Consider the following 24,506-nt stretch of genomic DNA (forward strand, 5'->3'; position numbering starts at 1 on the left):
ATGCTTGTGGCTCACTTGGAATCAGGAATACAATTATAGTAGAAGGCCGAGGGTGGAAGGGAACTAGCTAGCACATGGAATATGCAGGGAATTGGGTGGTTTGGAGGCAGATGTGAGAAGGGGCAGAGTGGATGTCATCATAGCCATGAAAATGAATGTAATTCTGCAAGAGATGGAGAGGAACATAGATTGCATCTCCAGAAAAAGAAGGTGACCAGAGATAGGGGAGGTGCCAAAGAATAAGTGGGCAGTGTCTTTAGCTGTTACTCATAGCATTAGGTATATGGAACCTGGGGAGGCTACCTCCTGTGGCCAAGCAGGAACTCTGGTGGAGTGATATGGACACCAACTCATCCACAAAAACATCAACCCAAAATGTATCCTGTCTACAAGAAATGCAAGGATTCTTGATGGAGCAGAGACTGAGGGAATGGCCAACCATTAACTGGCACAATTTGATATTTATCCATAAACAAGTACCAATCCTGACAATATTAATGATACTTTGTTATGTTTATATACAGGGATCTAGCATGGGAGGTCTCCGAGAGTCCCCACACTCCAACTGACTCAGATAGAAGCAGCCACCCACATGAAAGAGTAGAATGAAATATTGGGGCCCGCACAAGGATAGGAACTCCACCGAAAGACAAACAGAATCAACTGACCTGGACTCTTGGGGCTATCAGAGTCCGAATCACACATGACGAACACACAGGACTGGACCTAGGCCTCTCAGAACATATTTAACAGATGTACAACTTGGTCTTGGTCTTCATGTGGGTCCTAAACAAATGGAGTAGGAGCTATGCCGAATGCTGTTGCCTGTCTATTGGATATGGTCTTAAAGCTGGGCTGCCTCATTCGGCCTCAATGGGAGAGGATGCGCATAGTCTCTCAGAGACTTAATTTACTATGGGGACCCATCCTTTCAGAAAAGAAGGGGAGATGAGAGATGGGAAGAACTGTGTGTGTGGGTGACTACAAGGAGGACAGTGAGCAGAATAAAAAGTGAATAAGTAAATAATAATAATCAAAAATAATAATAATAAAACACCAATATGGCACCTTGGAAAATAAGAAAGTTGCAAATGCAGGGTGGTCATGCCTGCCTTCTATCTGCCTTTCTTCCCTAAAGGAAGCCATAACCCTGAGCCCTGCCCCCTTATCTCATTAAGACTCTCAAGTTTTGAGGGCTCTACCCCTGAAAAACGACTGTGCAGGCCTTATAAGTTCCCCAACTTTATGACCAGTAGGTGAACTGGGGGGGGGGGGGTGCTGGAAGAGAGAACTGGAGGACAGAGGAATGCAAAGAACCATGACTTGTCTATAGTCTGATCAAACTGTTATTTTAATTTTTTCACACAGGGGTTATATACACACAGAGGCAGGATGTGGGGAGAGGGATGATACAGGATCATAGGTGTCCTCAGAGAGAGTACAGATATCTTCCAGGACAAGGTTTTGACTGGATGAAGAAGCAGGGAACAGGTCACTATGACTCTGTCTATGATTCATTTGTTCTTATCTAAGCTGGTACTTTCCACCAAGGCTACCTATCTACAAGGTCTATCTCTTCTAGGGTTAGTGTTTTCCTACAGAGACCAAGACTTTGTGTTAGTAGGCATGTATGACTAACTTAGGCCTATGGCTGACTTAGGCCTTTAGTGTATAAGCAAGGTTGCCCCCAACAATAGACTTATTGAAGAAAATTCAAGATTAAATAAAGATGGAATATGATCACACAACAATTCATTTATTAAACTGAAGTGAATGCCTTACAATCAAATTGATAAAAATGAAGACAGACTATCAGGACTTAAATGTAAGCTACAATTGAACCAATCAAGGCAAGAACAGAGAAAACATGAACACACACACACAAAATCTGGAATGTGAGACACTATCAAAAGTCTAAATCATTGAATTATAAGCACAGAGGAAGAATAATTCCAGATCAATAGCATAGATCAAATATTTGACAAGATAATAGAAGAAAATTTCCACAAATAGAGAAATACCAAACTATACAGATCCAAGAAGAACACGATTGGAAAGGACCAGAGAGGAAAATCCACAAGGTACATTATGGGTAAACATAGAACACATAGAATAGAGAGGATGCTGATAGCAACAACAACAACTATAACAACAAAGACCCACAAATAAGGTGTAAAGGAAAAACAAACAGAACATCAACCAATTTCTCAATGAGAAATTTTAAAACCAGAAGAACCTGTTCTGCTGCTAGCCCAGCCTTCATCAGAGATGCTGCCTCCATCAGCTGATATGAGCAGTTGCAGAAACCCACAGACAAACATTAGGAGGAGAGAGATCCCAGGTTAAAAGTCTCCATTTAGGTCCTTCCCCTTGGAGGTTGAGGACACCAGGAGAACACACCTGCAGAGTCAACTAAGCAGGGTTCACTGAGGCTTTCAGGGGCTAAAGCAGCAATCACAGAACATGCATGGGTCTATGCTAGGTTCTCTACATACATGCTATGGTTGTCAGTTTGGTGTTTTTGCGGAACCCCTGACAATGGGAATTGGGGTGTCTCTGACTCTTGCCTGCTCTTGAGATTCTTTTCTTCCTACTGGGTTGCCTCTTCCAACCTTGATGTGAGGTTTTATGTCTCATTCTATCTTCTTGTGGTATGTTGAATTGATGTCCTAGAAGGCCTGCTCTTAGGAGACACACATCAGAGAGTGTATCTAGGAGAGAAGGAAAGTGTGAGGGGTATTGAGAGGAGTAGATGGATGTGATGCTGTGGTCAGGAGGTATTGTATGAGAGAAGAATATATAAAGGTTTTGAATAAAGGAACCATGCATGTCAATCTAGATTACTATACCCAACAATCTGTCTGCCATAGTTGAAGGAGAAAGAAAAAACTTTCCACAGTATAAGCAGGGGAATGAATTTGTTGTTGTGAGTTTATAACCTAGAGTCACTGCAAGTTCTAGAAAAGTAAAACAGAGCCATGTGGATCTATATGGTGCTGAAGAAGGAGTTTAGAGAAGGGGATGAAAGGATACAGGTCATACAAAGTGAGAAACAAGGGAAATAATGGGTGTGTGTGTGTGTGTGTGTGTGTGTGTGTATGTATGTGTGTGTTTGGGTGTGTGTACTTAGCCTCTTTTTCATGATGTCTACCTGAAGTTTATATCAAAATTGTGAGATGTGATAAATACTGAATATTTTTTATTGATTAACAAGCATTAACATAGGTAGCGTTGCTATGGAGGGATGGAGATATTTCTGGGGATAAACTGATGTGAATGATAACCTCTTGTCTTGTTTAAGGACCTGTTTAATGCAGGTCCACTGTACACATGGCCAGGATTAGACCTAGTTTGAGTGTTGGGCAATGACTTGAAGGCAGTGCGCCACCCAGTGGTGGATCTCCATCATCTCTTTCAGTGAATTCACATGCAGAAGTTAACAAGATCTCGACCAGCATCTGCTATCACCTGAGGTTTTGATATTAGCCATTCTGACTGGTATGAGGTGGAATCTCAGGGTTGTTTTGATTTGCATTTCCCTGATGAATAAGGACATTGAACATTTCTTTACGTGCTTCTCTGCCATTAGAGTTTCCCTAGTTGGGAATTCTCTGTTTAGCTCTGTACCCCGTTTTTAATAGGCTTATTTGATTGTCTGGAGTCTAATTTCTTAAGTTCCCTGTATATATTGGATATTAGCTTTCTATTGGATGTATGGCTGGTAAAGTTCTTTTCCCAATCTGTTGGTTGCCATTTTGTCCTATTGACAGTGATCTTTGCCTTACAAAAGCTTTGCAATTTTATGAGGTCCCATTTGTCAATTCTTGATCTCAGAGAATAAACCACTGGTATTCTGTTTAGGAACTTTTCCCCTGTGCCTAGGTATCCATTCAACAGAGAAATGGATACAAAAAAGGTGGTTCATATACACAATGGAGTACTACTAAGCTATTAAAAACAATGAATTAAAGAAATTCTTAGGGCAAATGGATGAAACTAGAAAATATCATCCTTACCAAAGTAACCAAATCACAAAAGAACACACATGGTATGCACTCAGTGATAAGTGGATATTAGCCCAAAAGCTCACAATACCTAAGATACAACTCAAAAGCCACATGAAGCTCATGAAGGAGGGAGACCAAAGTGTGGGTATTTTGGTCCTTCTGAGAAGGAGTAATGGAAGCAAGTACAGAGACAAAATGTGGCACAGAGACTGGAGGAGGGACATTCTGGAAACAGCCCCACCTGGGGATCCATCCCATGTGCAGTCACCAAAGGTAGACACTGTTGTAGATGCCAGGAAGTGCATGCTGACAGGAGCCTAACATACCTGTCTCCTGAGAGACTCTCCCAGTGCCTGACATAAACAGAGGCAGATGCTTGCAGCTAACCATTGAACTGATCACAGAGTCCCCAAAGGAGGAGTAGTTAGAAAGAAGACTTAAGAAGCTGAAGGAACTGGCAGTCCAATGAGGAAAGGAACAATAACAACCAAACAGAGTTCCCAGGATCTAAATGTACAGCCTGGAAACACAAAGGGAAGAAACTATGGCTACACCTGTATAGGTAAATGAGGATGGCCTTGTCAGGCATCAGTGGGAGAGGAGGGCCCTGGTCCCTGGAAGGATGGATGCTCTAGTGTTGGGGAATTTGACAGCAGGATGGAGGTAATGGGTGGATGGGTGGGGGTACATCATCATAGAAGTAGGAGGAGGGGGAATGGGAAAAGGGGTTTTGGGGGATGGGGAAAGGGGATAACATATGAAAAGTAAATAATAAAATATCCAATAAAAACAAAGCAGATAATGGAACTGGCAATTTTAGTTGAGAGGTGAGACATTTTGTCAACAATTTTTTACAAGGAGTCCTTATAATCCTCAAGGACAAGGTATTGTGATCACTACCAGGTATCTAATATGGGGAAGAGGGCATGTGTGTGTTTTTTCTGCAGGATGCCGAAGGAGAATGGTGGCTGCCAGAATGATTGGTGACACATGCTGTTGCTGAGACAAAGTATGATGCTGACCTGTGAGCTTGCTGAGCGTCCTGACAAGGGTGACTGGGAAGCTGTATTGAAAATATGTTCCTGGCCCACCTTTGCTTGCCTATATCCCAGATGGGACAATCTGCCTTGTCTCAAGATTTTAGACCTTGTGGGACAGAGGATCAAAGAGACAAGTTATAATGACTCTTGTATTTTTCTTAAAGGTGACCAGTTATTTGGACTCAATCATGTACTAGTCTGGAAATCAATCCAATATCGGAAATAACAGTCATCATTTGGAAACCTGGATCTGGACATTTTCAGAGACATATTTGGAAGTTAGCTGCAGTTCTCCATGATGTTATGGTAGCAAGAGATAAGGTTGGGACAGGATCTGGATTTCAAACAACTGTTAGTGCATGTGTTAAGACTCTTAATTGTCAAGTTAAAATTACTCTTGTCTCTTCTACAATATTTATTATGAGATGCATTGACTGTACATTTTCTAATTGTGGTAGTGTGATAAATCCTGGCATGTCTGTTATGGAGGTCTATCAACCAGCTTTTGTCTTACTGCCCTGAGCATTAGAAAACTTTGATTTTTCTGAAAAAAAAAAAAGCTTTCAAGTTCTGGAAGAAGTTAAGTTAGGCTTAAAGCAGAAGCAAGAGTGTAGTGGATTTGACTATTGCTGGTATAATAGCTTTAATTACAATAATTTCTAGCACCACTGCTTCTGCAATAGCTTTGACACGAGAAGTTAAGACAGCTATTTTTACATTTAGCAAAAAAATATTACTAATGTGTTGAGTATACAAGAGGATTTATATAGGTGTTTGGAACAACTGTTTGATACTCTATATCCAATTTAAATTATCAGAAGGAGGTTCAGGGTTTAAGAGTTAGGATCCATCTCCAGTGTCACGACAAATACCATTGGAGTTGTGTCACTTCTAAAATTTAAATTATAGTCACTATAATTAGGAAAAAGTTTAAAGACACTTGTAGGATATTTGACATAATTCTAACAACTTTCTGGATGATTTAACTTTGCATAATGAGATTATGAATTTAAAGAATGCTGCTCTGTTGCACTTTGATGCTGCAGATAATGCCAATAAACTTATGCATGGCTTGAGGTCAGTATTTCCATCTTGGTCAAACCTCAGGAATGGTATATATAGCTTGATCATGCTAGCCTTTTTTGTTCTCAGAATTCTTTTATTCCTGACCATCGTGTTAAAGCTTGTATCTAACAACATTAACATGTTGACAGTCAAAGTACATGACTTGAAATGAAAAATGGACCCTCAGACAGAGTTATTAACTTAACAGGCTGGCAAGCCAAAGAAGGGTAAGATTCTGCACAGAGCCTTAACAACCTAAGACGGAAGATAACGCATATTCCATGATGGGTAAAGAAGGCATTCTTGTCAGAACCACCTTAAGACAGGCTCAGTCTCATTTACGCAATAAAAAGGGTGAGATGTGGAGAGCTTTGGGGGCTGCCTGGCAGGAATCTGACATTGGCCAAGGACAAGGAAATGGGCTTCATGGAAGGAATCTGACATTAGACTAGAACAAAGAAGTAATTTTAGGCATGAATCTAAATCCTAGGCTAGAACAAAGAAGTAATTTCTGGCAGGAATCTAAATCTTAGGCTAGAACAAAGAAGGAATTACAGGCAGAAATCTAAATCTTAAGCTAGAATAAAGAAGTAGGCTTCAGGCATGAAAATGACTTTGGGCTAGGACAGGGAAGTAGGCTCAGAAATTTTGGTCATCCTGAGAAGCCCTTAGAAATAGTGATCATGGGAATCTGATTGTTGTCCTGCTTGTTCTTTGACTATCTGGGTTTATTGTCTTGCTTGTTCTTTGATTATGTGTATCTATTGAATTGCTAGTTTCTCACCCTAGAAATGACTTTAATATTTGCATGTAATTTAAACAGTATAAAAGCAAAAAAGGAGGAGGAGGGATGGGAAGGGGGGTTAATTGAGGGGAATGGGGAAAGAAAATAACATCTGAAATGTAAATAAATAAAATATCAAATAAAATAAGAAATTTCAAAGGCAACAAAAAAAGGAAAAGAAGTGAAAATAGCTCAAGATGGATACATTAATCCTTCCTTAGGGGAAGATAGCTCTGATGAATGCATAAATATTCTTTTTTATTATTTATTTTGTTTATTTGCATTCCAAATGTTATCTCGCTTCCAGTTCCCTCCCTCAATGCGCCCCCAACATTCTTCCCCATCCCTTTTGCCTCTAAGAGGGTGCTCCCCCAACTCACCCACTCCCACATCATCCCTCTAGCATCTGACTTCTCTGGGGGCATTAAGTCTCCACAGGATTAAGTGCATCCCCTCCCATGGAAGCCTGACAAGTCTGTCCTATCTTACATATGTAGCAGGGACCATGAACCAGACAGGGTATACTCTTTGGTTGGGGGCTAAGTCCCTGTGAGCTCTCAGGGGTCTGATTACTTGATCGTGTTGTTCTTCACATAAGATTGCAATTCCATTCAGCCCCTTTAGTCCTTCTACTAACTCTTCCATTGGGGTACCCAAGCTAAGTCCAATGGTTGGCTGTAAATATCCCCTTCTGTCTCAGGCAGGTGCTGGCATAGCCTTTCAGAGGACAGTGGTATAAGGCTCCTGGCTACAAGCACATTTTGGCATCAGCAATAGTGTCTGGACTTATGTCTGTGCCTTTAATGGATCCCAAAGTAGGGTGGTGTCTGGTTGATCTTTCCTTCAGTCTCTGCTCCATTTTTTGTCCCTGCATTTCCTTTATACAAAACAATTCTGGGTTAAAAATTTTGAAGATGGGTGAGTGGGCCCATCCTTCAACAGGTGGCCATGTGTATCTACTGGAGGTGGTCTCTAAAGGGTCTACCTCACTACTGTTGGGCATTTTGGCTAATGTCATCTCGATTGGGTCCTAGGAGCTTCCCTCATTCCTAATGTCTAGAATGTTCTAGTAGTTCATCCCATTCCCCACCCTACAGTCCTGCATATTTCTAATCAATCTCTTAGCCCTCTGGACTTCTCTCTCGCCTTATATCTATCCTGCCACACCCCTGTACTTCTTCCTCCCCTCTCCCACCCAGGTCTCTACTATACTCTGCCTCCTGTGATTATTTTGTTTCCCCTTCTAAGAGGAATTGAAGCATCCACATTTGGGCCTTTCTTCTTAATCTTCATTATGGTCTTTGAGTTGTATCATTGGTATTCTGTATTTTTTAACGAATACCCACTTATCAGTGAGCACATACCATGTATGTCCTATTAGGTATTTGTTACATCACTCAGGATTATATTTTCTAGTTCTACCTATTTGCATGCAAAATTTGTGATGTCCTCATTTTTCATAGTGTAAACGTACCACATTTTCTGTATCCAATCTTCTTTTAAGGAATATCTGTGTTGTGTCCAGCTGCTGGCTATTATAACTATGGCTGCTATGAACACATTGGAACATATGTCTTTGTCAAATGTTGAACAACCTTTTGCATATATACCCAGGTGTGATATGCCTGAGTCTTTAGATAGAACTATTTCTGATCTTCTGAGAAATTGTTAGATCGATTTACAAAATGGTTCCAACCAGTTTTGAAACCAACCTGCAATGGAGGTGTGTTCCTCTTGCTCCACATCCTAACTAGCATCTGCTGTCAGCTGAGTTTTTGATCTTAGCCATTCTGATTTGTGTAAAGTGGAATCTCAGACTTGTTTTGATTTCAAAATCCCTGATGACTAAAGGATGTTGAAAATTTCTTTAGGTGCTACTCAGTGATTCGAGATTTATCAGTTGAGAATTCTCTCTTTACCTCTGTACCCCATTTTTAATTGGGTTATTTGGCTTTCTGACAGCTAACATCTTGAGTTCTTTGTATATTGGGGACCAACATGAAGAACAAACTACATATGTGCTACATATGTGTAGTGAGGCCAAGGTCCATCCATGTATATTCTTCAATTGATCAAGCAGTCTCTTAGAGACCCAAAGGTTCAGATTACTCAATGTTGTTGGTCTTCCTGTGAAGTTCCTCTCCTCTTAGGATCCTACTCTTTCCTCCTACTCTTCCATAAGTGTCCCCATCTCCATCCACTAGCTATAAATATCTGTATCTGTCTGAGTCAGGTGCTGAGTGGGGCCTCTCAGAGGGCAGCCTTGCTAGACTCTTGTCTGCAAGCACAACAGAGTGTCCTTAACAGATTGTCAGGGACTGGTTCTTCCCATGGGATGGATCTCAAGTTGGGCTGGTTATTGTTTGGCCATTCCCTCAGTCTCTGCTTCATCCTCCATGCCTGAATTCCTTGTAGACAGGAAAATTTTGATTTGAATATTTTGTGGATGGGTTGGTGTCTCTATCGCTCCAATGGAGTTCATGCCTGGCTACAGGAAGTGGCCTCTTTAGTTTCCATATCCCCAGGGCTGTTAGTCAAAGCCAATTTCACTACCATTGATTCTTGGACACCTCTATTATACCTTGTCTTTGTCTCCCAATGTCTCCTTACCTACTCATCACTGTCAGTTGCAGGTTTTCATTGATTTTTGTGACCATCTACCCTTCTATTCTGTCATTCCCCAGACCTTCTCCTGAATTCTCTCACCCCCACCCACATTCTGCTCTTTCTGCACTCCTCCATGATCTGCTTCTTATGACTATTTCATTCCCCTTTCTAAATGAGAATGAAGCATCCTCCCTTGTGCCTTCCTTCTTCTTTAGCTTCTTTGGGTCTGTGGAGTGTTGTTAGATGGAATATGAGGTGAGCACAATCTCAATCAAAAGAGGTTCTTTACTGAAGGGGAAAAGAAGCAAGAAGGAGTAAAAAGTGTCAGGTTCTCTGTCTTTTATCTGGGCCATGACATAGATGCCAGGTAATGATGCACACCACCATACGTAGATGATGCAGGTGAGGAGTACCCAGGGAATGTGCAGCAGTTGCCATGGCAACAGATGCAGGATGGTCATTGTCACCTAGGAATAACATCATCTCTGGATTTGGACACTAACAGTAAACTGTTTCTGACGCCAACAAGTATAGCCTGGTACCTGTATTTTTGGCTAATATCCACTTATAAGTGAATATATACTATGCATGACCTTTTGGGACTGGGTTATCTTACTCAGGATGATATCCTCAATTTTCATCCATTTGCTTGCAAGTTTCATGATGGCTTGGTGTATAATAGCTGAATAGTATTCCATTGTGTAGATGTACCACATTTTCTTTATTCATGCTTCAGTTGAGGGACATCTAAATTATTTCCAGTTTTTTGCTATTGCACAAAAGCTGCTACAAGCATAGTTAAGCCAGTATCTTTATATGATAGTGGAATAACTTTTGGGTATATGCCAGAAGCCAGGACCCTCACCCTTACCCTCACCCCCTAACTTTCCCCACCTGCACAATGTCCACTGTCTACCTTTCCTTGTGAGGCATACTATAAAAAAGCATTTCACGTTCAAATACATGACTCAAGACAAGGAAATGTTTGCTTGAGTCCTTTCCCTCTCTCACCCGTTCTTCTCTCAGGTTGCGGTCCTCCTGGCCCCTCTTACTCCCTCCCCTTGTAAAGCATACTATTTTTTTTTGAGATTAGAAGACAATTTTATTTATTTATTTATTTATTTATTTATTTATTTTCAGATTTTGAAATGAATTTTTTTATTGTATATTTTATTTACATTTCATATGTTGTCCCCTTACCCCATCCCCCACCCACCCGGGAACCCCCCATCCCCTTACCCCTCCACCTTCTTCTCCGTTCAAATACATGACTCTTGACAAGCAAATGTTTGCTTGAGTCCTTTCCCTCTCTCGCCCATTTTTCTTTTAGGTTTTGGTCCTCCTCACCCCCACGAATAACTAGGACCTGCTGGTCGGGTCAGGTATATGCCCAGAAATGATGTAGTTGGGTCTTGAGGTAGAAATATTCCCAGATTTCTGATAAACCAGCAAATGATTTCTGAAGTGGTTGCTGGACTTTGCCCTTCCACCAGCAATGAAGAAGTGTTCCCCTTGCTCCACATCTTCACCATCATGTGCTGAGTTGTTGATCTTAGCCATTCTGATGGGTGTAATATTGGACCTTAGAGTTGATTTGATTTGCATTACCCTGATTACTAAGGAATTTGAGCATTTCTTTAAGAGCTTCTTGGCCATTTGAGATTTCTCTGTTGAGACTTCTCTGTTTAGCTCTGTGTCACATTTTTTTAATTGGGTTATTTGGGTTCTTGGTATCTAAATTCTTGAGTTCTTTGTAAATTTTGGACATTAGCTTTCTGTCAGATGTAGGTTTGGGGAAGATTCTTTCCCAGTCTGTGGATTGCTGTTTTATTCTATTTACAGTGTCTTTTGCCTAACAGAAGCTTTGCAGTTTCAAAAGATCCCATTTACCAACTGACGATCTTAGAACCTGAGTCATTGGTGCTCTATTCAGCAAATAGGTTCCTGTACCAATGCTTTAAGAGTATGTCACATTATCTTCTATGAGATTTTAATGTGTCCAGTTTTATGTTGAGGTCCTTCATTCACATCAATTTGAGGTTTGTCAAAGGTGATAAATGTGGACCTATTTTAAACCTTCAACATGTAGACACCCAGTTATACCAGCATCGTTTTTTGAAGATGCTTTTCTATTCTACTGTATGGTTTTGGTTTCTTTATATAAAATAATGTGTCCATATGTGTATGTGTGTTCCTGGGACTTTGATTCAATTTTATTGATCAAAGTGTGTATTTCTGTACAAATACCATGCAGGTTTTATCACTATTGCTTTGTAGTACAACTTGGGGTCAGGGTTTATAATTTCTCCTGAAATTCTCTTGTTCAGGATTGCTTCAGCTATCCTGGGTTTTTGTTTCTTTCTTCTCTCTCTCTCTCTCTCTCTCTCTCTCTCTCTCTCTCTCTTTCATTTTTCCATATTAAATTGAGAAATTCATCCCTGATTACACACTGAAGGCCTAAAATCAGCCACAGGCCTAAAATCAGCCATAGGCCTGTCATACATGTATACTAACACCAAGTCTTGGGTCTCTGTGGAAAAACATTGAAACAGATGGCTATAAGCTACTGTAAACAAGCAGCTTTCTTGGAAATTTACCAGCCTGAGTAGTCATATGTTGGGAGCCGACACCTAGCCAAAAGCGGCTATCATCTTTACAGCCATCTTGAGCCATATACCCTGACACAAGACTTGTTTTCAACAGCCTACAGCAGCTGAGCACACTCTGATAATTATCTTGATCCTTTCAATCAAGGCAAGGCAGTGGTGGCACACACCTTTAATCCCAGCACTTGAGAGACTCAAGGCAAGACTCGAGGCGAGATTAAAGGCAAGACTCAAGGAGAAACTTGAGGAGAGAACTCGGCAGACTCGGCAGACTCCATCTCCAGAGCAGACTCAGTAGACTCTGTCTCCTCTCCAGAGCAGACTCCTGTCTTGTCTCCATTCTTCCTGTCTCCGTCCCCACTCTCTCTCTTGCTAGACCCTGACCAGAGCAGCAGAACGGGCATTACAAAGTGGCGCCCAATGTGCGGCAGCAAGAAGGAGAGACACAGTGAGGGACATTACCAGAAGAAGGGTCGACTGAAAATTCAGAAGTGAATCAGACGTGATTGCCATGGGAACCTGCCATGTGGAGACCAGTAGGTCATAGTAATGATAATGGGGCAAGTAATAAGTCAGCCTGAATTCAACTCTCAGCCTGATTTCAACTCTCTGTTTTTGTTTTGTTGTTTGCTGCTTACGTGTGTTAATTGTTTGCTTCTGTTTTGCTGTTTAAATGCTGTCTTTCATTTTCAAAAGAAAAAGAAAAGCATAAAATCCAAAGTATGACCAAAGGTTGAAGTAATCGATTTGTCAGAGCCAGATAGTGCTGACCTAGAGGAGGAGACAGTCAAAAATTACTACCCTGAATGGACCTCTTCCCAAAGACCCCTTCCCTCTGCTCCTCCACCTCCAGATGCTCCTGCTATGGAGATGGTGGTTGTAGATCCCAGAAAGGAGTTACAGGACAAAATTTCTCTGCTTAAACAACAAATCGAGTTAGAAAAAGAGTATCAGGACTTAATTAATCAGCTACAAAAATTAAAGACAGGGAAGATGTCTCGAGAGAGCAAGGAAAATCCCTCAGGTCCTCGAGTTCCTCAATCTGGAGTCCAAAAGCAGCCCCTGCCCTCTGGTTTTAGTTCAACCACAGATCAGCCAGAGGAGGGAGAGGTTGAGATTTTCCCTGTATCAGAGACTAGAGACACTCTAAGGGTTACTTGGAGACATCACACAGGGTTTAATTTTCAAATTATTGAAGAATAAAAAATTCGATGGCACAATATGGTCCCACTGCTCCCTTTACTCTTGCAATCTTAGAATCTATTGCAGAGGAGTGGCTGACTTCTGGTGATTAGAATACTCTAGTGAGAGCAGTTCTTAGTGGTGGTGACTATCTTATTTGGAAATCAGAGTATCATGAGAATTGTAAAGAGACAGCTAGGAGAAATATTCAGGCATGTAATGGTTGGTCTTTTGAAGCCTTAGTAGGAGAAGGGCAATTTGCTTCTAGTGATCACCAGATGCAATATGGCCCAGGCTTATTCACTCAAATTCAAAATGCGGCCATGAAGGCTTGGTGCAAACTCCCGGTAAAGGGAGACCCTGGTGCATCTTTGACCTCAGTCAGACAAGGGCCTGACGAACGATTTTCTGATTTTGTTCATCGATTAATGACAACAGCAGGAAGGATTTCTGGTAATACAGAGGCAGGTGTAGATTATGTGAAACAGCTTGCATATGAAAATGCAAATCCTGCCTGCCAAGCTGCCATGAGACCCTATAGGAAAAAGACAGACCTTACTGGGTATATCAGACTCTGTTCTAACATAGGGCCCTCCTACCAACAGGGCTTAGCTATGGCAGCCACCATGCAAGAACAATCAGTAAGAGATTTTTCTGGCAAGTAGAGACAATAGGGCCTGTTTTGAGTGTGGCAAGCCTGGACACTTTGCAAAATATTGCAAAGCAGAAAATGAGTTAACCCAGAGACAGCCTAGAAAACAGCCTGGCCTATGCCCATGTTGCAAATGTGGAAGGCATTGGGCTAGTGAATGTAGGTCCAAGACAGATGCACAAGGAAACATCCTTTCCCATAATCAGGGAAATGGGAACAGGGGCCAGCCCCAGGCCCTGAGCCAATACAAGCCAAAACAGGCTTATGAGGCAGTAAGTATCATACCAGCAAACAACAACCCCTTTCAGAACTTAGTCGAGCAACCCCAGGAAGCACAGGACTAGATCTCCGTTCTGCCACCCACACAGTATTAACCCCAGAAATGGGACCTCAGGCCTTACCCACTGGAGTGTTTGGACCACTCTATCCAAATGTGTTTGGTCTGATAGTGGGAAGAAGCAGTGCTACTATTCAGGGACTACAAATTTTTCCTGGAGTTATAGACAATGATTATCAAGGTGAGATTAAGGTAATGGCCAAGGCAATACAGAATATAGTCACTATTCCTACAGGAAGGAGGATAGCTCAACTATTGTTACTTCCATTGATTCCTACTAATCACAAATATAACAGTCCTAAGAGAGGGGATCAAGGCTTTGGTTCCTCTGATGCATACTGGGTACAGCCTATAGTTAAACAAAAACCTATGATGACAATATTGCTCGATGGGAAGGCATTCCAAGGTTTGATTGATACAGGAGCTGATGTGACGATTATCAAACAAAGCAATTGGCCTGCCACCTGGCCTCTGACCCCAACTTTAACCGATTTAAGGGGTATTGGCCAAAGTCAAAATCCACAGCAAAGCTCTAAGGTGCTGACATGGAAAGATAAAGGAGGGAATACAGGAAATATACAACCCTATGCCATCCCGGGCCTTCCCATTAATCTCTGGGGCAGAGATCTATTATCCCAGTTGGGATTGATTATGTGCAGCCCTAATGAAGTAATCACGGCTCAACTCTGGATTTTCTCCAGGGAAAGGATTAGGAAAAAGTCAAAATGGGATTATTCATCCTATTGAGGTCCATGGTAACCCTGGAAGAAGAGGCTTGGGGTATTTTTGATGGGGGCTATTGATTCAGCTGCACTCCTAGGGCGTTGTGCCGATCCCATCACCTGGAAGGAGGACTCACCCATCTGGGTGGATCTGTGGTCCCTAACCACCGAAAAATTACAAGCTGCTCAATTGCTAGTGCAGGAGCAATTACAGGCAGAACATTTAGAAGAGAGTAACTCTCCCTGGAATACCCCAAAATTTGTCATTAGGAAAAAGTCAGGAAAGTGGAGATTGTTGTAAGACTTGAGGGCTGTTAACGTGACCATGATTCTGATGGGAGCCTTACAACCTGGGCTGCCCACACCAGTGGCCATACCTTTAGGCTATTATAAAATAGTTATAAATTTAAAAGACTGTTTCTTTACTATTCCTTTTCATCCTAACGATAGAAAGCACTTTGCTTTTAGTGTTCCTGCTATAAACTTTAGTGAACCTATGAAAAGATATCAATGGAAGGTCTTGCCTCAGGGTATGGCTAACAGTCCTACCTTGTGCCAAAAGTTTGTGGCTTCCGCCATAGAGGGTGTTAGAACCATGTGGAAGCAAATCTACATAATTCATTTCATGGATGATATTTTAATAGCGGGAAAAGATGGAAAACAGGTACTCCAGTGCTTTGATGATCTTAAAACAGCTTTACAGACTGCAGGGTTACAAACAGCACCAGAAAAGGTACAATTACAAGATCCATATACTTATTTAGGATTTCAGATTAATGGTCCATGTATTATTAAAAGTAAGGCCACCTTGAAGACTGATTCCCTTAAGACACTTAATGATTTTCAAAAACTGTTGGGAGACATTAATTGGCTACGACCATATTTAAAACTTATGACAGGAGAGTTGAAACCTTTGTTTGACATTCTCAAAGGAGATCCTGACCCTAAGTCTGGCAGGGCTCTAACAGAGGAGGGTAGAAAAGCCTTACAGAAGGTTGAGAATACTATTTCATCCCAATTTGTAACTCATATTAATTATTCTAAGCCTTTATATTTTCTTATTTTTAACACTAAACTAACTCCTACTGCAGTTTTTTGGCAAACTGCACCCATATTATGGGTTCATCTTCCCTCATCCCCTAAAAAGATTCCTTATTCATACTATACAGCTGTAGCAGATATGATTATGTTAGGCAGAGATAGCAGTTGAAAATATTTTGGAAAAGATCCTAATGTCATAGTACAACCATATACAAGACATCAGGTTAATTGGCTTATGCAGAGTTCTGAAGTTTGTCCTATAGCATGTGCTTCATTTGGTGGTCAACTAGATAACCACTATCTTCCAGACAAATTAGTTCAATGTTGTAATCGTCATGCATTTGTTTTTCCATCTCGTACTGCACATGCACCTATAAAGGAAGCATTGCTAGTTTTCACTGATGGGTCCTCATCAGGAATGGCTGCTTATGCCCCTAAGGATCAAGTAATTTCCTTTGCTACATCAGCTGTGTCAGCTCAATTGGTTGAATTACATGCTGTTGTTGCTATGTTTCAAGCATTTCCAAATCAAACCATTAATATTTACACAGATAGTTCATATATAGCTCAATCTATTCCTCTGCTAGAAACTGCTGTGCAAATAAAGCACTCCTCAGAAGCAGCAGATTTGTTTTTACAGTGCCAACAATTAATTTTGAGGAGAAAGTGTAAATTCTTTATAGGACACCTGAGAGCCCACACTGGGCTACCAGGTCCTCTTGCTGAAGGAAACACCAAGGCAGATCTAGCCACTCGTATAGCCACAGTGACTTTATCAGATATGCCATCTAACTTGGAACAGGCCATAAATGCTCATGAGTTACATCACCTTAGTTCTAAAACTTTAGAGGTCATGTTTAAAATTACCAGAGCACAAGCTAGACAAATTGTCAAACAATGTCAATCATGTGTTAAACTTTTACCAGTTCCTCATTTAGGTGTGAATCCAAAGGGACTGATACCTAACAGTCTCTGGCAAATGGATGTTACCCATTATAATGAATTTGGAAATCAAAAATATATACATGTATGTGTAGATACATACAGTGGTTTCATTTATGCGACATTACAAACTGGAGAAGCAAGCAAATATGTGATCAATCACATGCTTGCTACAATCGCTGTATTGGGTGTGCCAAAACAGATCAAGACTGACAATGGCCCAGGTTATACAAGCTCCAGTTTCCACCAATTTTGTGAAAAATTGGGAATACTACATAAAACGGGTATTCCATATAATCCACAGGGCCAAGGTATGGTAGAAAGGGCACATGAAACAATTAAACGTCAATTTGAAAAAATTAAAAATGAGGAGTGGTACCTTACTAAGGGATCCCCCAGAAATATCCTTTATCACATGCTCTTTATTTTAAATTTTTTAACTTTGGATTCTGAAGGAAAATCTGCTGCAGATAGATTCTGGCATCCTGATACCAAAAAGAATTTTGCAACAGTCCTCTGGAAAGACTCATTAACTGGAACCTGGAATGGGCCAGATCCAGGGCTTATCTTGGGAAGAGGTTCTGTCTGCATATATTCCCAAGTGACAGATGCTGCCAGTGAGACTGATCAAACAAATAGACAACAATAACAAATCCAGGGAGGAGAAACCCCCTGAGAAGCCTATTTTTTCTTTACAAGAAACATGAAGATACTTCACAATTGTCTTCAAACAGGAGTGGATCAACCAGCATACCGGACTTGGGAAGTTCTCAGTGTAGAAGAAGGCATCATCACCCACACCTCCAGGGTGGCTCTATTGGACTTTTAGTTCCCTGATTTATGATTTAGTGGGGTACATTGTTTAGACTCAGGAGAAAACCCATTACCACAGTTACTATAATTGTTTTTTGGGTTTAGGATTGACTAGGACAGGAATGGGGATTTTCTTTATTTGTTTTGTTAAGATCAAAGCTATGATCAGTTCTGTGCTTCTACAGATTTAGGTTTAGAAAGAATGGAATCTACTATAATGCATTTGTAAAATTCATTATCCTTCTTAGCTGAAATAGTGCTACAGAATAGAAGAGGCTTATACTTTTTACTCCTCTAACAGAGGGAGTTATGTGCTACCCTAAAAAGAGTGTTGCTTTTGCAATAACCATTCAGGCATTGCTAAGTCTCTTGTCTCTTGGGTTCATGCTGTTCAACAAACTGAAGGCTTTTGTACAACAATAGATAGACGCTATTCAAATGAAACCCATACAGGTCCGTTATTACAGGCTGGAAGTAGGGGACTCCAAAACCTCTGTCAAGACTGATGAGGATTAACCCCTAACTTATGCGCTAAGCTGGATAGTCAATGATGAGTAAGAGAACACTTCAAGACCCTTGCCCCAAACTGGGAGGCCTCACAATCCTAAGACAGGAGCTCAACCAATGGCTGTTGAGTATCCAGAGATGGGAAAGGGAGGCTGGGGTCCTTTGTTCCAACCTAAGACAGACACGGTTTCCGTAAATTTTCCCAGCCTTGCCTTTTAAAAACAAATTTAAAAAGGGGGACTGGTTGGGAGCAGACACCTAGCCAAAAGTGGCTATCATCTTTACAGCCATCTCGAGCCATATAACCTGACAAGAGAATTGTTTTTAACAGCCTACAACAGCTAAGCACACTCTGATAATTATCTTGATCCTTTCAATCAAGGCCAGGCAGTGGTGGCACACACCTTTAATCCCAGCACTTGAGAGACTCAAGGTGAGACTCAAGGAGAGATTAAAGGCGAGACTCAAGACGAGACTCAAGGAGAGATTAAAGGCAAGAATCAAGGCGAGACTTGAGGAGAGAACACGGCAGACTCAGCAGATTCTGTCTCATCTCCAGAGCAGACTCTGTCTCATCTCCAGATCAGACTCCCTGTCTTGTCTCCATTCTTCCTGTCTCCGTCCCCACTCTCTCTCTTGCTAGACCCTGACCCACGGACCAGAGCAGCAGAATGGGCCGTGACAGTCATAGACCTTGTAAATAGTCTTGGCAGATGATACCAACTTAGATAAGGACAAGTGAATCATAGGCAGAGTCATAGTGACCTGTCCCCTGAACCTTCACGCAGCTGATACCCTGTTCTGAAAGATATCTGTATTCCCCCTGAACACCCACACTCCAGAGTCATCCCCTTCCCCACATCCTGCATTTCTGTGTTTATAACCCCTGTGTAAATGAATTATGATTTGAAAAAATAAATAAATAAATTATTAACAAACAAACAAACAAAAAACTTGTGTTGGAAATTTGATGAGAGTTGCACTGAGTCAGTAGATTTTTTTTAGTAAGATGATCATTTCACTGTTATCCTACCTGTCCATGGGCATGAGAGACCTTTCCATCTTCTGATATCTTCTCTGATTTCTCTCTTCAGGGATTGAAAGTTTTTGTCATACAGATCTTTCACTTGGTTGGTTAGAGTTAGAGACGATATTTTATGTTATTTGTGGCTATTGTAAAGGGTGTTGTTTTCCTATTTTCTTTCTCAGCCAGTTTATCATTTATATAAAGGAGGACAACCAATTTCTTAGAGCTAATTTTGTTTCCAGCCACTTTACTGGTGCTATTTATCAGCTGTTACTGTTCTCTCAGAGAATACTTGGAGTTCCTATTTTATACTATCTTGTAATCTGCAAAGAGAGACACTTTGACTTCTTTAACAATTTATATACCATTGTTAATTGTCTTATCACGGTTTATGTTGGATTTTCTGGATTAATGTTTATATAACTTATCAACAGAGGTAATTCTGTATCTTCTTCTACAATTGCTATGCTTCTAGGTATTTTCTTTCTTCATAATAAATGCCTTCAATCCCAGCACTTAGGAGGTAGAGGCAGGCAGCTGTCTGTGAATTTAAGGCCACCTTGATCCACATAGTGAGTTCGAAGCTAGCCTAAGATATTCACTATGGCAATACATTGTCTCAAAAATATTTTTCTCCTTTTAAAAAGTACTTTGGTGACCTTTCAAGCAGGCAGTCTCCACACTGGCATTGTCTGCTAAACAGCAAGGAAGAAACTAAGTAAAAGCTATGTGAAAATTAGGGTGATGCCCAAATATCTCACAGTGTCTCACTATGCAGCTTTGACTGTCCTAAAATTCACAATATAGACCAGGCTGGCAATGAATTCATAGAGATCCACATACCTCTTCTTTTCAAGTGCTGGGGAAAAAGGTGTGCACCACCATACCTTGATTTTTTTCTTGCTAATTTTAATGTGTGTATGTGTGTGTGTGTGTGTGTGTATTTGTCTGCTCCTGTGTCTTTTTCTCACAGAATCAAGAAGAGGGTGTCAAATACCCTTGAACTGGAATAAATGAATTCAAGCACAGAAATCCCTTAATCATCTAATTAGATCAAAGAAGGTACTGATAAAATCCAACACTCCTTCAAGGTAAAAGCTCCGAAGAAACTCAAAAGAGAAGGAAAAATTCTCAACCAAATAAAAGCTAAAATTAAAAGACACACAGCTAATCACCAATAGATCGTACTGAATGAGAGGTAATCCAAAGCATTTCTCATAAAATCAAAAATAAAAAGGTGTGTCTGTCATCTGTACTCACATTGAATTAAGACTTTTATCAATAAAACAAGAGAAAACAATTAAAAGAATGCAAACAAGTAAGGAAGAGGCCAGCTTGGTTTTATTTGTAGATGACATGGTTCTGTTAGTGAAGATCCTAAAATTCCACCCCATTTAGATTTTCTAAAAAGTCCAGCAAAGTATCAAGATCCAAACATAATATTTAAAAAATTGTTATCCCCTATAACCAGCAGTAAATATATGGAGAAAATCGTATGCTTTTACCCCAAAATGAAATACAAAGTAGAATTTAAGTGACATGAAAAAAGAACATTAGGCTAGATATTGAGAAAGCCCAAAAAATCCTAAATGGGATGAAAAATGAAAACTATTTTTATATCATTGTGGAACTGTAGAGTTTTCAAGTAAGTATAAATTATAATCTATTTATTCATCATGTCAGTTGAAGTTAAAACAAAATGAAATATTATTTTATAATCCCAATGTGACAAAGTTAAGTTTGACAATGACTAAGTAATTTGTACAGAGTGCATATTTTAGATACTGTATTGAGGCCCTAATTATTCAAATATAATTTAGAAAATAATTAGGTACATACTGACAAATTAATATTTATCACTACAATAATAATTATAAATTGAAATTCTAAATAGTCTGTATGCCTATATACCAGTAGACTAACTTAGAAATAGAAGAAACTTCACTTGCAATAGGAAAATGATAAAAGTTCCAATTTCTATCATGAAGAAAATCTGGTGCCTATTGAAATAATTTTATGGACAGAGATTTGATACTCATCTCTGGAGAAGACTGAATATATCTACATTATACACGACTACATGTGTAAACTCCTAAAGCAGACTTAAGACAGGTGATAAATCAGAGAATACATAAAGTATGCCATATTTACATAACATTGAAAACTTACGGTTTTACAATGTATCACTTAAGAATAGAAATTGATATTAAAACAGAGCAAAGAAATTAACACAAAGCTTACAATGAGGCTTGCCTCTGGAGAACTGCAATGAAGGGAAACAGGTGGCTTCAACCATTCTAATATTTCTTAAGGAAAGCAGCACAAAATGGTTGTTTAAATAATGTAAAGTTTCTAAAGAATTTATGAGATTTTAAAACAATATTCATCTATGTACTTATAAGTAAAAGTCAAATAATAAATTTGTGTTGCTTTTGAGAGATTACTGGATAATGAAGTCTTCATTAACCATGCTGTAATTGCCACAGTATGCCCATTTATAACACACTTGATGTCTGAACATTTAGCGAGCAACATATATTTGATGAATATTTACTTAATCTTTCAGACATACTCAAACCAGGGTATAAGATTCCTGCCAGCCACTTAGAACTGCCCCTGAAGAATTCTGTCTCTCTCTCTCTGTCTCTCTCTCTGTCTGTCTCTGTCTCTGTCTCTCTCTGTCTCTCTCTCTCTCTCTCCCTCTCTGTTTCTCTCTCTCTCTCTCTCTCTCTCTCTCTCTCTCTCTCTCTCACTGACTCACTCACTCACTCACTCACTGCAGTACTTGGCTTGTAACATAATGGTCCCCAGATACAGGAGAGAAACTAGCTCTAGTAAACAAGGATTTCTTTATACTCATAATGTCAATCTACCTGGCAGCTTTTCACAGTGGAGTATCTTCCTATTTAAGGTGGTAAGACCCCATGAGTGCATATAATTTGAACACAAGTATTTCTAAGCCCATCAAGTCATACAACTGAAAAAAACTTTATTTTAACCGTGTCAAAGCAGATTCCAATGGAACTTTCTGTGATGTTTTTATGGCAAACAGAAGCAACTCAGTTTAATATGAAATGTTTCATAAGTGAAAGATAAACAATAATTGAGACTCAAATTAGACTCAGAATACCTTAAATGTTTCTTGGCCTAACGATGGTTCTGTGTCCAATACTACAGTGTTCAGACGCTCTAGAGTTGAAAACTATGGGAGATATAAGTAAGTCTTGTTCTACAGCATAAACAAAACCAGTTTGTTCATGTAGCCATTTCTGAGCATGCTTTTGACCATGGTTGAACAGTGATTCCTCCCAATGTTGCAAGTCCAACCTGAAGTTTCTCTTAGTATAATCTGGCAATCATGTATAAAGCAAATTCTTATCTAGAGAAAAGCAAATACCTGAAAATCCTCAAGGTCCAGGATGCATGATTCCATGATTCTCCATGTCCTGTTGAATCCCCGGCCTTATACTACTCCTCCGTGCCCACATCTACCATCACACCCATTCCCTCCTTGAGGGGAGATTCCAATGGGTGCAAATGATATGAGCTTTCACCATGGGAAGACAATTTGAAACTCCTAACTCTAATAGAGAACAGCACTTCCCATGAAGGCTGTTTGCTGTCTCAGGAGATCTCTATCCTCTGATATGTTGACTATCCTTAGGGAAAAGATGTCCGTGTTTCCCCTGGGACTCTGCCTAAGCTCTCATCCATGTTATTCCACCTGAGCATAGAAAGAGCACAAAATCCTCCCAAGACTCTGAGACTTACATTCTATATTGCCTTGCTTGGGGGTGCCTTCAAAGAGGAGAAGAAGACCATAAAATTTCTGTTGCAGAATTGTGATTACATGGAAATTAGTTCACATGGAATACAAAAAGTTGCCCTGCATATGACTCAGAGGGGAAGCACATTTGTAAACATCTGTTACTTTTCTTTCCAGACTAATGATGCACTCTTATTTTTAAACTTAATCTTTTCCAGTCCTCTTACATTATGTTTTTAAAAAATTGTTAAAATTGGTTTTAAAAAAACATCTAGTATACACACCAAAATTTACCTGTAGGTGGCAACTATCTAACTTGTGGTGGTTTGATTGACTGTGTCTAGTTGGCGCCATTGAAGTTGCCATTATTTAGTGAAACGCACACCACTCTTTTGAATATTCCTACATCATTCATTTCAACAAATCACAATGAATTCCTTTGTCTTAAAGAAGAAGTCATTTAAAGAACTTCTTTCTAGAATGGCCACCTGACCTCAGTAGGATCACATAGCATTTGGGAAGACATATACAGCCCAGTAAGCCAGCGCTGGAAGCCAGAATTGAAAGAATTTCCACGGCCACCATGGTTTTACCTTTGGAGCTCAGGTAAGCTGGTACAAAACAAATCCACACACTGCAGAAGACCAACATGCTGAATGTGATTGTTTTGGCCTCATTGAAGGTGTCAGGTAGCCTTCTCGCCAGAAAAGCAATAAGCAAGCTGAGACTGGCCAGAAAGCCCAAGTACCCCAGAACACAATAGAAGGCAAAGGTGGACCCCTCGTTACACAAGAGGATGATTTGTCCAAACTCTGACTGCATGTCAACATCAGGGAAAGGGGGATATGTTCCCAACCAGACTGCGCAGATGCACACTTGAATGATGGAACCACAGCAGACTATAGCATTTGAGAGTCGAGTCACCATCCACATTCGTAAGGTGCTTCCTGGTTTGATGGTTTTGAAGGCTACAACCACAATGAAGGTCTTTGCCAAGATAGCAGAAATGGCCACAGAAAATACAACCCCAAAAATCATTTGTCTCAAGACACAAGTGATTGTGCTAGGTTGGCCAATGAATATTAATGAGCAAAAGAAACAGAGAATTAGAGAAACTAGGAGGAGATAACTGAGATTTCTGTTATTTGCTCTGACAATGGGTGTATCCCGATAGCGGATAAATATTCCTAAAACCATGACTGAAAAGGCAGATAAACTAATGGCCACAGATACCAAAACAGCTCCCAGAGTATCTTCATGAGACAAAAATGCTTTAATTTTAGGGAGACACTGATTCCTCTGCTTGTTTGGATACTGATCTTCAGGACACTTGATGCATTCATCCATATCTGAAAGGGAGGCAGATTGGTTTATTACGTTGCACCTGTCACTCTCCAGATGTACCTAT

The 24,506-nt window shown here is 40.2% G+C and overlaps 1 protein-coding gene across 1 annotated transcript in view; it reads right to left on the bottom strand.

Moving 5' to 3' along the window:
• Positions 1-23,554: 23,554 nt before the first annotated feature.
• The window catches only part of LOC114610044 (vomeronasal type-2 receptor 26-like), a 37,687-nt gene continuing 36,735 nt past the window's right edge, over positions 23,555-24,506 (bottom strand). The window contains exon 6 of the mRNA XM_028754514.1: positions 23,555-24,447. Coding sequence (XP_028610347.1) covers positions 23,555-24,447 — 893 coding nt within the window. The remainder of the gene's footprint in view (positions 24,448-24,506) is intronic.

This window comes from Grammomys surdaster, unplaced genomic scaffold (genome assembly GCF_004785775.1).
Source record: "Grammomys surdaster isolate TR1022 unplaced genomic scaffold, NIH_TR_1.0 126013, whole genome shotgun sequence".
Classification (NCBI taxonomy): Eukaryota; Metazoa; Chordata; class Mammalia; order Rodentia; family Muridae; genus Grammomys; species Grammomys surdaster.